Below are 13,625 nucleotides of genomic sequence, written 5' to 3' on the forward strand. Positions count from 1 at the left end.
TTTTTCCAAAATCTTCTTATGTTTGTAAAACCTTTTTTTAAAACCTTTTTTAAAAATGTCTTTTGCCCTTAGTGGCTTTTCTGCAAAAGTTTAGACACGATTAATTGTTGTAGTGAGTTGCGATACCCCACGATTTTGAAATTAATTGATATAATGAGATCTTTTCTGCGTGAGAGAGCTAGTGGCATACTCGTTGATTTTATCCGAGTTGGAGCCCTTCTTTCATTAGCGATGCAAAGAACTCATTTGTTCTCATGCTCAAGATCAATGGCCGAGTATTTCTCTCCAACGATGATAAAGTGTTTATTCGTTTTTTTAAAACCGTTTTCCCTTTTAAGCGGAACTACATTAGCTCTGACTTCTCCATTGCACCGAGGAGGTATGTAGGCACAAGGCTTAATGTCTTGCCGAGCTTATTTTAAAAATCAAACAAGAGCAAAAGTGATCTAAGCAAAACTAAGAGCCCATGGATAACCATGGATACAAAGGGTGCTTAAAACCTTCCCTTTGTATAACCAACCCCCTGAACCCAAAATCTGTCAAAAGGTCTTTCCTGTTCTTTTATGCCTTTCCTATTTGGATAAAATAAAAGTCGGTGGCGACTCTTGCAAAAAAATATTAAAAAAAAAAAGAAAGAGCAAGGAGTCAGTTCGCCTCAAAAAACCGAGTTTACAGGCCCCAATAAAGAGTCTCTAAATATTTCTTCATCGTGACTTTTTCATGAGTGAGAGAACCGAGTTGGACCCTATTCGACCGAGGGTCAACATGGAACCTATCCTAACAAGGGCAAGAAGATTTGATTGGAACAAAACATAATGCATAATGAACTTCCTGAATGCAAGGCCTCACCAACACGGAGCGTCCCCATAAAGTCACCCATTATTACGAATAAGTGATTTTACCTCTGTTAGAAAATAGATTTTACATTGGTTTGGTGACCTAGGTAAACAAGGGTGTCATGGAAAGTGCACTACTTTTCCCCTATTTGAATTGTCAACTGAGGGGAAAAGTGGAACTAGTCATTGGTCCGAGTCCCAACAACAACATTTTTTGGATTTTCAAAATGGTGCTACATTTTACATCAATTGGAAATGATACCCGAGGTGAAACACCTTATTTACATAATTTTGTTTTAACCCATTTTTTCGTTCCAATCTGCAAAACATCAATTTTTTTTTATAAATTTTGAATCTTTATCATCACCGTCATCATCATCATCAATAACAAAAAAATAAATCGAACAGTTAAACGTTAAATCTCAATAACAACAACAATAATTTTTGACCACTTTCAACAGGTCATTTTTCCCACTCCAGAATTATCTTCACCTTTTCTGCACGATTTTAGCAGTTCCAACCCAAATTTCACATTATAAATAGGACCTTAGTTTACAGTTTTGATCATCCAAGCATTGTGTGAGCATTAAATTTCACTTGTAAAAGCATAAACAACTCACATTTAGGTGTTTATGCACTTTAAATTTTACATAGTTTTAAATTCTTTGTTGCTGAATTTTCAATTCCAAAGAAATTGTTGTTATATTGTTGCAAGTTTCAATTGTTGTTGTTGGATTTCATATTGTTGTATCGGGTAAAGTCTCCCTTCAGAGCAATTTTATTAATGAAACTTCAGTTTCTATTCATCATTCGAGGTTTAATTTATCTGCTGAATTTTGATATGTTTACAATGAACCCGTGTTTTTTATTTACTGCTTTCAACATGTCAGCCTAAACATGTTGAGTCTGAAATGTGAGGTTCGTCGTGTCGACGGTAATCTTGTAAATTATATGTTAAATAATTACAACGAGAATAATTTTTAGATCTGAAAAACTCTATTATTATTATTATTATTATTATTATTATTATTAATAATAATAATAATTTGCTACAAAAGTAGCAATACCGCAATACCAGTTTCAGTTCGAAAAAGTGAAAATTGTATCTAACTAAAAGAAATTTAGAAATTAATTTTTGAACACAACGAAAGTACTTCTCAAATTAATTTATAAAGTACTTATTTTCAAAAAGGAATTTTAAACTTATAAATTGTACCACGCGAAAGCGAGTTTTTGCGAGTTTAAAATCCGAGAACAGACACACGAAAGCAGAATGTACCTTTAACTTAGTATTTCTACTAAAAATAACTTTTAAGTGAGAAATCATTAATTTTTTAAAAGGGATTTCAAAGTTGTAACTTGTGCCATGCAAAATCGGGCGATTACAAGTTTGAAATACGATATCGGACACACGAAAGTTGGTTGTGCCTCTAACTTAATTTTTTTCCACGAAAAATATTTTCTTGTTATAATAATAAACTTCAATTTTTAAGAATACCAATGGTAGAGGGAAATTTTATTATGGTCTCTTGTTATTAATATTAAATTTAAAATATTTATTTTTCAATTACGCAAAGAAATAAATCGTGACGCTAGTAATAGATAGTGGTACTTGTCGGTTGGTCATTGTGGGATTTGACAATCTTTTATACCCAATCGATAAAGTTGTGCACTTGTGGGCCTATCAAATCTAAAAAACAACAATAACAACAACGACAACATCTAAACAAAATCAATAGAATCGTTAAACATTAGATCTCAATAACAACAACAATATTAAACATTTTACTTGACACAACAACAACTAACATTCACTACTACGTAAAAGCCACTTCACAACGGTTGGAAAAGGGATACCACCATGTCTGACCAACTGTTGTGAGGTAGGGGTGGTTGTATGTATGATGCTTTCCACCACGGTCGTGTGACCATAATAATAAATTAGGTAGCGTGCTACCTATCACGACTGTTACTTCAAACAACCGTTGTGATATTCTTTAACACATAACATTTAAAAAAGGTTATTCTAAACAAATGTTGTGATATATACACTAAGTTTATTACAAATTATGTGGAATGCTTATTTTGCCAAGGCTCGGTAAACATATAACATTTCAACCTGATATAGAACATTATAATATAACAAATTAAGTTATAGTAGAAGAACAAATTACACATTTAATGCTAAATAAAAATTCTCCAACTCCTTATCCGCATTTTTCTCTCTAACAATTAGAACTTTGTTTAATGCTCCAAGTTCTTCGACCTCTCATTCCTTTACCTTTAGTTCATTTTGCAAAATACTATTTACTTTGCAAACAATATTAGAGGTGGAGAAAAGGGCAGTTGAAGAACTAGAAGCATTAAACCAAGTTCTAATGATTCAACAGTGAAATGCAGACAATGTGCTGAAGAATTATTGTCTAGCATTGGATGTTTAACTTGTTTTCTAATATAACTTTATCTATCATATTATAATTTTCTAATGCAATCCGAAAAGTTATATATTCAATTAGGGGTTAGAAAAACACTCAAATCACATAAGATATAATAAACTCATCTTTTAAAAAAATATTAACAACAACATTCATAAAAAACAAACCTTAAACAACATACAAGATTCAACAAACAACTCTTATTAAAAACAACAAAATCATCAAAACTTAGCATAAACTAGATGCAACATACAAATTATATTCATAACAACAACAACATATCAACTCATAAAATGTTTCAGAAACGTACCTGTCACATAGTGGCATCGACAATGAAAGGAGGATGAAGCTAAAGTGAGAGCTGCTGACTTGTGTTAAATTTGAATGAATGTCATTTTGGGTCTTTCACACAAGTTTGTAGGGCTCACTTTACCTTCATCCCTGATAATTTTTTTCATTCACCTTCCCTACCTATAAGTCAAAACAAGTTGAAAATTCAAACATTACAAAACAAGCTATTGAACCGCAAACAATAATACATAAACATATTTTGAAACATAAACTATCGTGAAAACGAATCAGTAAGATATTCATTTCCCAAAATTTGATGCAACAAAGGTAAACTTTTGAAAAAGACGAGTTTGCTGCATGAGTTTGGAATTTCCATATGAGAGAGACGAGTGAGAAAAATGTCAGAGTTTTGTTTTGAGAGAGACGAGTGAAAGAGATGTTAGGGTTTTGTTTTGAGAGAGACGATTGTTATATACTGAAGCGAGAAATAATTTGTTTAAGTATAAATATTTAAGACCTTACACCACAGTTGATAATACGAACCGTAATGAAATAATTTCACTTTACACCACAGTTGATTATAAGAACTATGGTGATATACAAGGTCTAGCCCATTTTATCACAACAAATGGAAAATCGTTCGCGTAGGGATTGAAAACCTTTCACTCATGGTACATTTTACTACGGTTGTTAACTATGACCATAGTAAAATATGTTTCGGTAAATACAAAGAAAAAACGCCTAAAGAAGAATTACTACCGCGATTAACAGGATGACCGTTGTAATATGGTGTTACGAAAGACCTATTTTATAATAGTGATTGTTAAGTTACATTTGTGTTTTCCTAACTAATGTTAAACATTTTTAATAAGAAATTATAAGATAAAATATTACATTAAGGAGCTAACCTTGAAATATTTTCCTGCTCTTTCAATCCATCCCAGAGAATGTTGTTGTACTTCATGCAACTTTCTTCATTATGATTATTTTCCTTATATTAAGTTTGTATTTCAGCACTTTGAATTCAAGATGGATAATTGTGGCATTCACATTAGATTGGTTAGTGAGGATTTCACATGGATCGCTAATGTTTCATTGGATTGATAATTTGGCAATATCTTGACAGTTGTTACTTTATAAATGGGCGACAAAGATGTGTCACTTAATTTTTTTCGTCAAATTGGTCAAAAAATTCCCCTCGTTTGCTAGCTCAGTCGAGGTAATATGTCATAATACAAAATAAAAATAAATAAAATATGCTCAAATGCAGATGTTAGAATTTAAAATGGGGGTTGATAGATAGATACCTTTTCCTCTATTGACAGCTTAACCAAGGTAAAAAATCATAAAAGAATAAACTAAAAGTGCTAAACTGTAGTTGTTGCCCCCTCAATACTTTTCTCCTCGGTTGTTAGCTCAAATGAGGTAATAGGTCATAAACAAAAATAAAATAAAATATGCTAAAATGCAGTTGTGGGAATTCGAAGTCGTGTCCCTTGAATACTTTTCCCCTCGGTCGCCAGCTCAACCAATGTAATAGGTCGTAAAAAAATTTATAAAATTAAAAGCCACTAAAATTTAGTTGTTGAGATTCGAAGGTGTGTCCCCTAAATACTTTTCCCGTAGGTTGTCAGCTCAACCTAGGTAGTATGTAATAAACCAACATATATAAAAAAAATTAAAAATTGCTAAAATGAAATTGTTGGGATTTGAAGGCATGTCCCCTAGATACTTTTCTTCCCAGTTTACAACTCAACCGGGAGAATATGTAGTTTTTTTTTAAATTAAAATGTGGCACATCTATGGTTTACACCTCGGTTGTTTGTTGAATGAGGTAAGAGATTTGTCATATAATATATTATTTGTAGTAGTAATTCTAAATTTCATAAAAGAGGTTGGACAAAGGAACATGTTGGCACAACACGATGTCCCTGATCTCGGACATTATACATGGAAGTGTGGATTACAACAAACAAATGAAAGAACAACTGATAGGAAGATTTTCAAGACTTATGGTCGACCCAGAATTAGAATATCTTTGTGAAAGCACAAACGTTAAGATGGAGATGGGAGGGGAGAAACCTTCAAGAACTTCAACGCTTTCACCTCAAATTTGGACAGGGGAAACCGCAAGTTCAACCAGGTGAACAAACACTTGTAAAAGGGAACAAAGCACCACTCAAATTGTTGCATAAGCTTTTTTCTGAACCCACCATAATGACCGATCAGTTATAAGGGCAGTTGACTATGATTTTATTCACGCTAACACACGACATGTAACTTAAGATGGAGGGGTTACCACTATCTTTGAATCCATCCAACTATATTTTTTCACGTCGGCCGGCTCCGCCGATGTGACTCTTTTTTATAGATATATCATCGCTTTGAAGATCCCGAAAAGATTGAGCCAACTGACACCAGTCAAGCTCCACATGCCAGATGATTCTTGATGTCGACATTACTTGGATCCAAGCAATATACTTTTTGGTAAGTTTTAATGAAATCTTTGGCATCGTCCTTATTCATAATGACAAACTTCATCTTCGGAGTCAGCAAAGCAAGTGAAGTTGAAGTTCTTACAACTTTGGAGAAGGAGAGCATAAAAGTGACGGCACGATCATATTCTACATCATCATCATCATCATCATCATCATCATGAAAAAGAACTTTGAAAGAGGACCCATTAGTGAAAGATTCCTTGAGAGTCTCTAGAAAATTTCTTCGAACCAAAATCATCAGATGCTAGAATTAACTCGCGGGCTAATTGATTATGGACTAAGGGGGGATGATTTGTACTAGGATATATCTTTGCCCCAACTAAAGGAAAGAAATCATTACTCCCATAATCACTTGACAAACTTATGGTACTATCGTTCATATTATCCATAGAAAAGAAAATATTGAAGATATGAAAAAGCTTAAGGTAAGAAGGATATTTGAGAGAAGTAAAACCTAGCGAAAAAGGCGAAGTTCAACGGAGAAATGAAAGGCTTTGTTCAAAGAATCATAAGTGATATGAGAAATACTCCCGGAGAAAAGGAAGGAAATACACTCTCAAATGAAAACTGATTTTCAAGAATAACAAAAACTTATCCCAAAGCTCAAAAACCCATATAGAGAAAGTAGCAATCAACAATCCAAATCAATAATAATGATAAGTTAGGAATCAACGTCAATTTCACCTAGGAAATGTAAACGAACTTAAATGCACTTGAAAATACTAGGGGAAAACATCGTAATTTAAGTTGATAACCTAAAGACACGCATGTGGAAAAACTAGCAAAATGTTTCATTGATTGACAAACATTTAATGTGTTTGTCCCCATTACTTTCGTAACTGATCCATGACTTTCCTACTTCCCGTAATAGTCAGACGCCATTAATAGAGGCTGACCAGGAATTTGAAGACTTCTTGGCTAGTTCACGTCCGGCAAGCCTCAAGGCAATTGTTATGGGTCGGCCAAAAGTTCAATTATCACATTTTCATAAATTTAGTTTAATTACAGTGTTCGCAGGCTTGTTTAATTCAGTTTCGAGAGAATCTGATGCCCAAACCAATAAAAAGTGTATGAATTGGTTTGAATTGAATTTGCATATTTTTTCAATAAAACCAAACCGAATTGAACCGAGAAACAACGAGTTGGTTTGTGTTGAGTTGACCGGATATATTAGAAACAAATGTGCAAAAATATTTTCAAAAAATATCCAATTTTTTTGATAGAAAACAATCTCATTCATTAGATGAAAAAGAGAGAGTACAAACATAGAGAAAGAAAATGTGTTAGGGCATTTCCCATCCACACATTGACAACATCACTAATAATTAAGACTAACAAGCTATGGACATTAAAAAGCTTTGAGAGGATAGAAACCAAAAGGAAGGTACAACACAAAAACTTTAATCCAATTAACCAAGCAAAGTTCTTCCACAAGAGACATGTGAATTTTGGAACTCCAGTCTTTAAATCTATCCAATTACGAATCATATCTTTAGCTTTGACACTAGCTTTATCACGCTCAAATCGATTATTCAAGTTCACAATATTGATTAATCTCACAACTTGTGAATGAAATAATTGTTGACTGAAAAGAGAAGTTTGATTTGCCACACCCCTAGTAAGATTCTTACTCCAAAACACGTTTTCTTCGTCCAAGCTTCTTTGAGGCATTTCATCAAATACCTTGAGCACAAACTTAAAACAACCTAAGCCTAATAACAACACACCCAACAAAACAAACCAAACAAGAAAAAATAGAAACCACAACAAAACAAGTACAATAAAATAAACTATTACATGAACACCCACACATAAAAACCGGGCTTCCTTATCTTTCGGTGGTGGCGGTTCCGGTGGAGGTCGTTTTCCATGTCGATACCACTCTAGGCCATTGGTTGGTGGAGGTGATTTTTGGAGTTGCAAACGATTGGTGGTTGATGGTGGAAAGGAGGATGAGCTTGATGGATGTTGGAGGAAGAAGCATGTATGGATCTAACATGAGTGAGGGTTTCAAATGAATGAAAGGAGAGGAGGAAAAACTTACAATGGGGAGAAACCTCCATTGAAGAGGAGATGACCACCATAATGGTGGTGAATAGCTTCCATGAAGGAGGAGGAACCCCTACAAGAGGGGAGGTGACACCCATCAAAAGAGGGGAACATGAGAAACTAGAGAGAGGGAAGATTTTCTCTCTCTAAACATTTTCTAAACATCGTTGGGTGTAAAAAAAAAAATCCAATTTACATCAACTAAATTTTCATAATAATTTAAGTTTTCCCATTTCTCCATATATGTTGTTAATGTCACATATGACATTTCATTTTTTATTTTTTAAGTTGAATTTCTTATTCTCGTTTCCATGATAATTATGATAAAAATTATACAAATTAATTATGATTGCTTGAGTAGACAGACCCGCAGATAGAGTTTTGGTAATCTATTACCAAACCAATTAACATCAAATTTCTTTGTTTTTCTTTGATTTTTACCAGAACTAAAAAAGTCCACCCAAACATCATGATTTATTTAGATTTTGATTAGGTTTTATTTCACTCTTCCAAACAACAGAAACATCCAATTTCTCTGTTTTGAAATTCTTGTGAACCAAACAAAATTTAAAAGAAATCGTGTGCAGGTGCTCTAGATCTCTTACCTTATATCTATTTATTTGCCTTGTTTTACCTCTTTAGAACTCCATTCATAGTCGCCGAAGCTGTGAAACTCAAAAAAAGGTTCTTTCTTTTAACCCATTCTCTTCTTCATCCTTTAATTATCGTTTTTTCATTCCGATGCGATTCTTTGTTAGGGTTAGTGCTAGTTACAGTTAGGGTTAATTTTTCACCTATACGTTTAAATTCTCTCCGTGTTTGGGTCTTCATAGGGTTCCGATTCAAATTCTTACTTCAATTTTAGCTACATATTAATCGTTTGTGATCTGCGTATAAGTTTGAAGGATTTTCATTGCGTTTATGAAAACAAATCTGCAGTTTTTGCTTGCTTATTGCTAGGCACTTCAGTTCTAAAATAGTGCAGTTTTGGCTAATGACATCTATTTAAAGGAATGGATTTAAATTTGAACACAATAAAATGTTGTTAATTATGTGAATAAGTTGTAGATCTAGTGGATTAGGGGGAATTGTATGCATATATTTCGATTATTTTAGATGATGTTTTGTTGTGGTTCAGTGGTTAGTTTTATTTAATTTTGCGTTCTAACCGCCAAACCAGAAACATTCATGGACAGTTAAGTAGGATGTATCCTAATTCTATATTTTTTGCGATGGAATCCTCGTGGGGTGACCGGGGGCTGTTAAGAACCACCAGAAAACAGTAATGTTTTTTGTGTCGGTTTATATCTTGTATCATATTAATCTGCAATTGTTTGTGAAAATGAGAATAATCAATGTGTCTTGGATTGGCTGCGGGTACCCAATTTTTGTTTCCATCTCGAAGTATGCTGCTATATTGCATGATCTTGATTTTGCTCTGTAGATAACCTTATTCTAATTTTAGAAAACACTCGATTTTTCTTTCAACTAGCCTTATATTTCCTAAAACATAGGTGTTCAACTACACATTTTAATTAAAATTGACAAATACAAAATAAATATACAGGATATGTCTAATAGTTACAAAGATCCTAATTAAAGAAGGAAAAAAATCAGATCATCTTGGATAGTTTAAAATAGCCTAGACAAGATGTAAAAATGATGTCATATATTTCTCAAATTTTCTAACACGAAAGAAAAATGATTCCTAAAAGTTATGTCTCTAGATGAATTTTTATGTGAATCTATATTGTGTCTTATGCTTAGTATACAGTCTTCCTCGTTAGCTTAATTGATCAAAGAGTGGTGTGACTCTCAAATGTTTTTTCCAAACCTAGAGTTAATGTTATATTGGGAATATTATTGGTTTTTGAGAAGTACGTGAATAGTATGAACATTGTGACACAGAGACTTGCTATCCAGTTTTGGGTGCTGAGTACGGTGACATGATTGATGCGAGATGGGTTGGTTGTTGAAATTTCATGTTCTATACTGTTGGGATTTTGGTTTTTATATTTTGAAGGGGAGGTGGGGATTTGGCTAGGCTTAAGGATGATCTTGGATGTGGTTGTGATGTGGACAGGAGGAGACAGTGGCTAATTGTGTAGGTTGTGGTGGAGGTGGTTTTGCTGATCAGTTGTGGTAGACGTTAAGAAAGATAACAAGTGAAAATGAGTTCAGACAGCCGCAGTCGAAGCCGAAGCAGGAGTAGGAGTCGTAGCCCAGGGATCCGTAAGATTCGCTCTGATCGACATTCCTATCGCGATGCTCCTTACAGAAGAGATTCAAGTCGGGGTTTCAGGTTTTTTTTTCAAACTATTTATTTTCTGTTACCTTTTCCTACTCAAATGTTCTGGTTAGAAGGTTGGATAAGAATGAAACTGTGCTGTCTAGAAGAGGCTTTAAATGTTTATAGTGCTGTTTGTAAATCCCTAAGCCAATTTATGTACTTTTTATAAAATGATATCTTCACACTCTACCTGCTGCTCTGATAAGTTCTTTTTATCAAGCCGTTTGACATTTTGATTGTGGGTGGCTTTTCTCACCGCAGTAACTATAACTTTTTTTTTTGTCAGCCGAGACAATTTGTGCAAGAACTGCAAGAGGCCTGGTCACTATGCTAGAGAGTGCCCTAATGTTGCAGTTTGCCACAATTGTGGCCTTCCAGGGTATGGAAATTCAGTCTCCATTTTTATTTATTTTACTTAGCATGCTATTCTTTCATGTATTACATTCTTTGGGTTTTGTTTGGGAGTTTAAAAGGGGAGGGGAGGACTTTGAAACAAAGGAAGAAGGATGAAATGGAGGGTCTTGAGGAGTTTATTTTTCTTATAATACATAATCCCCCTAATATGGGGTAAGTCAAAATTTTTATCTTAGGGTTCTGGAGGGCTTTGATAAACTATCCAAATTAAAACTATGTTTTTATGATTCTCTAAATATTAAAAATATACTAATCACGTCTATACATAAACACTCTTTCAAAGAAGCTAAAAGAATTATTTTTTTGTCCTCCTCCATTTTCTCTCCGAAACCCTTCCTTCCTCTTCAAACTTCCAAACAGAGCCATATTAAATTATCATGGTGAGGGACGGAAGTTGGTCTTTGAGCTTTCTCTTTAATTTGGACCTTGCATAATTTAAGTTGATAATTGAAGTTTTTAACAGATTCATTGTGGACATTTCATTTTGAACTACAGCTACATTTTCTTTCATAGATTTTGATACCTATTAGTACTGACATGCTTTACTTACATTTTTTCTGATGAAACTTTCCTTTAATGAACCTTGCTCTCATGTCCATAATGTCACCTTAGGATCTACTGCCAATTCATTTGTGTTACATTATGGACTGTGGTTGACTTAGGCAATTCACATATTATATTCATCTTCTGCTCATTTTATTTCTTCTTCTTTGGCTTTATGTTGATGGTGAATAATTGCTTTATATAGTATGTTATTGAAGTTCCCAGTCTTTCAAGAGGCATCAGTTGTGTTGTCTGAAAAGATTGAAAAAAAACTCATTATTTGCCTTGATTCACTGAGTACCAGTGTTGTCAAAAGCTGATTACAGAAAACAGCAGTTTGTTTATACTCTGCCATGCAACAGTGCTACATTTTCTGATTTTTTCCTTTTTATGCTTAATCAGGCACATTGCTTCTGAATGCTCCACAAAATCCGTGTGCTGGAATTGCAAAGAACCTGGCCACATGGCCAGCAGTTGTCCAAATGAGGGCATTTGCCACACCTGTGGTAAAACTGGCCATCGTGCTAGGGAGTGCTCAGCTCCAGCAATGCCTCCAGGGGACTTAAGGTTGTGCCATAACTGCTATAAGCAGGGCCACATTGCTGTTGAATGTACGAATGAGAAGGCTTGCAATAACTGTAGGAAAACAGGGCACTTGGCACGTGATTGTCCAAATGACCCAATTTGCAACGTGTGCAATGTTTCTGGACATGTGGCTAGACAATGTCCAAAATCCAACGTTATTGGAGATCACAGTGGCAGAGGCAGCTTCCGTGGTGCTGGCGGAGCAGGTGGTGGTGGTTACCGTGATGTTGTGTGCAGGAACTGTCAACAGTTGGGTCATATGAGCCGTGACTGCATGGGCCCCTTGATGATTTGTCACAATTGTGGAGGCCGTGGTCACTTGGCATATGAGTGTCCTTCAGGTCGCTTTATGGATCGCTACCCTAGTGATCGCTTTGTGGATCGCTACCCTAATGATCGCTACCATAGTAGGAGATACTAATGGATTAAAGGTTATGGATCATGGTTATAATTTATATTGTTGTTTTTCTATGATTATCTGGTTGAGGACTGATTGTTGAATATTGGTAGTGTGTGTGTTTGCTCTTACTCTGCAATCGGTAGAGTCACGACAATGATCATGATGCCAATACATGGGCTATAAGTGCTTATGATTGTGCTTGAGCTAGGAATAAGATTTTGCTACTTGTAAGAGGCATGGTTTTTGTTAACTTAATAAGCTACTATGTTGAAGTTTATTGTGTTATGTCGCATTATATTTATACCTAGAGTCCAATGGTGTGAAAGTATTACCAATTTTAGTATATTTTCAATTGCGTTTATCATAAAAAAATCAATTTTTTTATGATAGCAATATCATAAAAAAATGGTTTTTTTTTTTTGCTTGTTGCAGATTTTGGTCTTTCTTTAATTGATTTGCGATTCTTTACACCGGTTTTGAATATGAACGAACACCCATCATAATAAAACATTGCTTCCTCATTTCAAGATACTAATACGATGTTAGCACTTCAATCATTCAAGTGGTTGAGCAACTTTAAAGTGGGGTAGTCTTTATATTAGTACACTATAATTTTGAAGAATATGTAAGTGTATATAAATTAATTGGATCCACTAAACATCACATAATTGATTTTATATTCTCAAAATATTAGGACTGGACAAAATGGAGAGTAAAAAAATCGAGTATCTTGACATGTGGTCTTAAACTGTACTGATATAATAGGGGTTTTGAGCTCATAAAATAGGGATTAAGAAAACAACACATAGTAATATAGTGGATGAGAAAATTTACCAGAGAAGTGAAGAGTTTCCAGCCAGGTGCTGGACTGAAGCCGTGACTAGAGAGAGTTCTTGAGTATAAAAATAAAATAAACAAAAAAGAACCGTCAATGATGGTGAATTAGTACATTGGAAGCGGTTCAAAGAACAAAAACAAAAATGAAAGAAATGATAAGAGAAGCTCAAGTTGGATGCTACCTACAAGTTGGATGCTACGGTGCTGACATTTTGTAATGACATAAATAAGCGTTATAGTGTCGACATTCTTTCACCACTTCTCTTTCTTAATACTAAATATATTACGCCATTCTTTAATCAGATGTTTATGATAAAATTGTCATCTATTTTTTTTTTTTAAAATTCAAATTTATAATACAAAGTGTTTCAATTCCCTTAAAATTTACAAATATTTTCTAAAATTTTAAACTCACTAAGATTAGCATGTCTTCTACATACTTTCTAC

General features: G+C 34.1%; 1 protein-coding gene across 2 annotated transcripts; it reads left to right on the top strand.

Annotated features, from left to right (window-relative positions):
* The first annotated feature begins 8,635 nt into the window (after positions 1 to 8,635).
* On the top strand, positions 8,636 to 12,613 carry LOC131660435 (zinc finger protein GIS2-like). Of its 2 annotated transcripts, none has more exons than XM_058929685.1 (4): positions 8,636 to 8,793; positions 10,193 to 10,411; positions 10,686 to 10,778; positions 11,759 to 12,613. In XM_058929685.1, exons 2-4 carry the CDS (start codon positions 10,281 to 10,283, stop codon positions 12,360 to 12,362), a joined length of 828 nt encoding a protein of 275 aa, XP_058785668.1. In that variant the 5' UTR covers positions 8,636 to 8,793; positions 10,193 to 10,280; the 3' UTR covers positions 12,363 to 12,613. The 2 variants fall into 2 exon arrangements, with proteins under 2 accessions (XP_058785668.1, XP_058785667.1); XM_058929684.1 differs by having other exon boundaries at positions 8,641 to 8,793; positions 10,018 to 10,411.
* Positions 12,614 to 13,625: the final 1,012 nt, after the last annotated feature.

The sequence above is a fragment of the Vicia villosa genome, linkage group LG3 (assembly GCF_029867415.1).
Source record: "Vicia villosa cultivar HV-30 ecotype Madison, WI linkage group LG3, Vvil1.0, whole genome shotgun sequence".
In the NCBI taxonomy this organism is placed as follows: Eukaryota; Viridiplantae; Streptophyta; class Magnoliopsida; order Fabales; family Fabaceae; genus Vicia; species Vicia villosa.

What these genes read in the sequence shown, in the direction of transcription:
- LOC131660435 (XM_058929685.1), top strand. Translation starts at nt 10,281, where the DNA reads ATGAGTTCAGACAGCCGCAGTCGAAGCCGAAGCAGGAGTAGGAGTCGT. An exon ending in GATTCAAGTCGGGGTTTCAG is followed by an intron (nt 10,412 to 10,685) that starts GTTTTTTTTTCA and finishes TTTTTTTGTCAG; the next exon opens with CCGAGACAATTTGTGCAAGA. An exon ending in CACAATTGTGGCCTTCCAGG is followed by an intron (nt 10,779 to 11,758) that starts GTATGGAAATTC and finishes ATGCTTAATCAG; the next exon opens with GCACATTGCTTCTGAATGCT.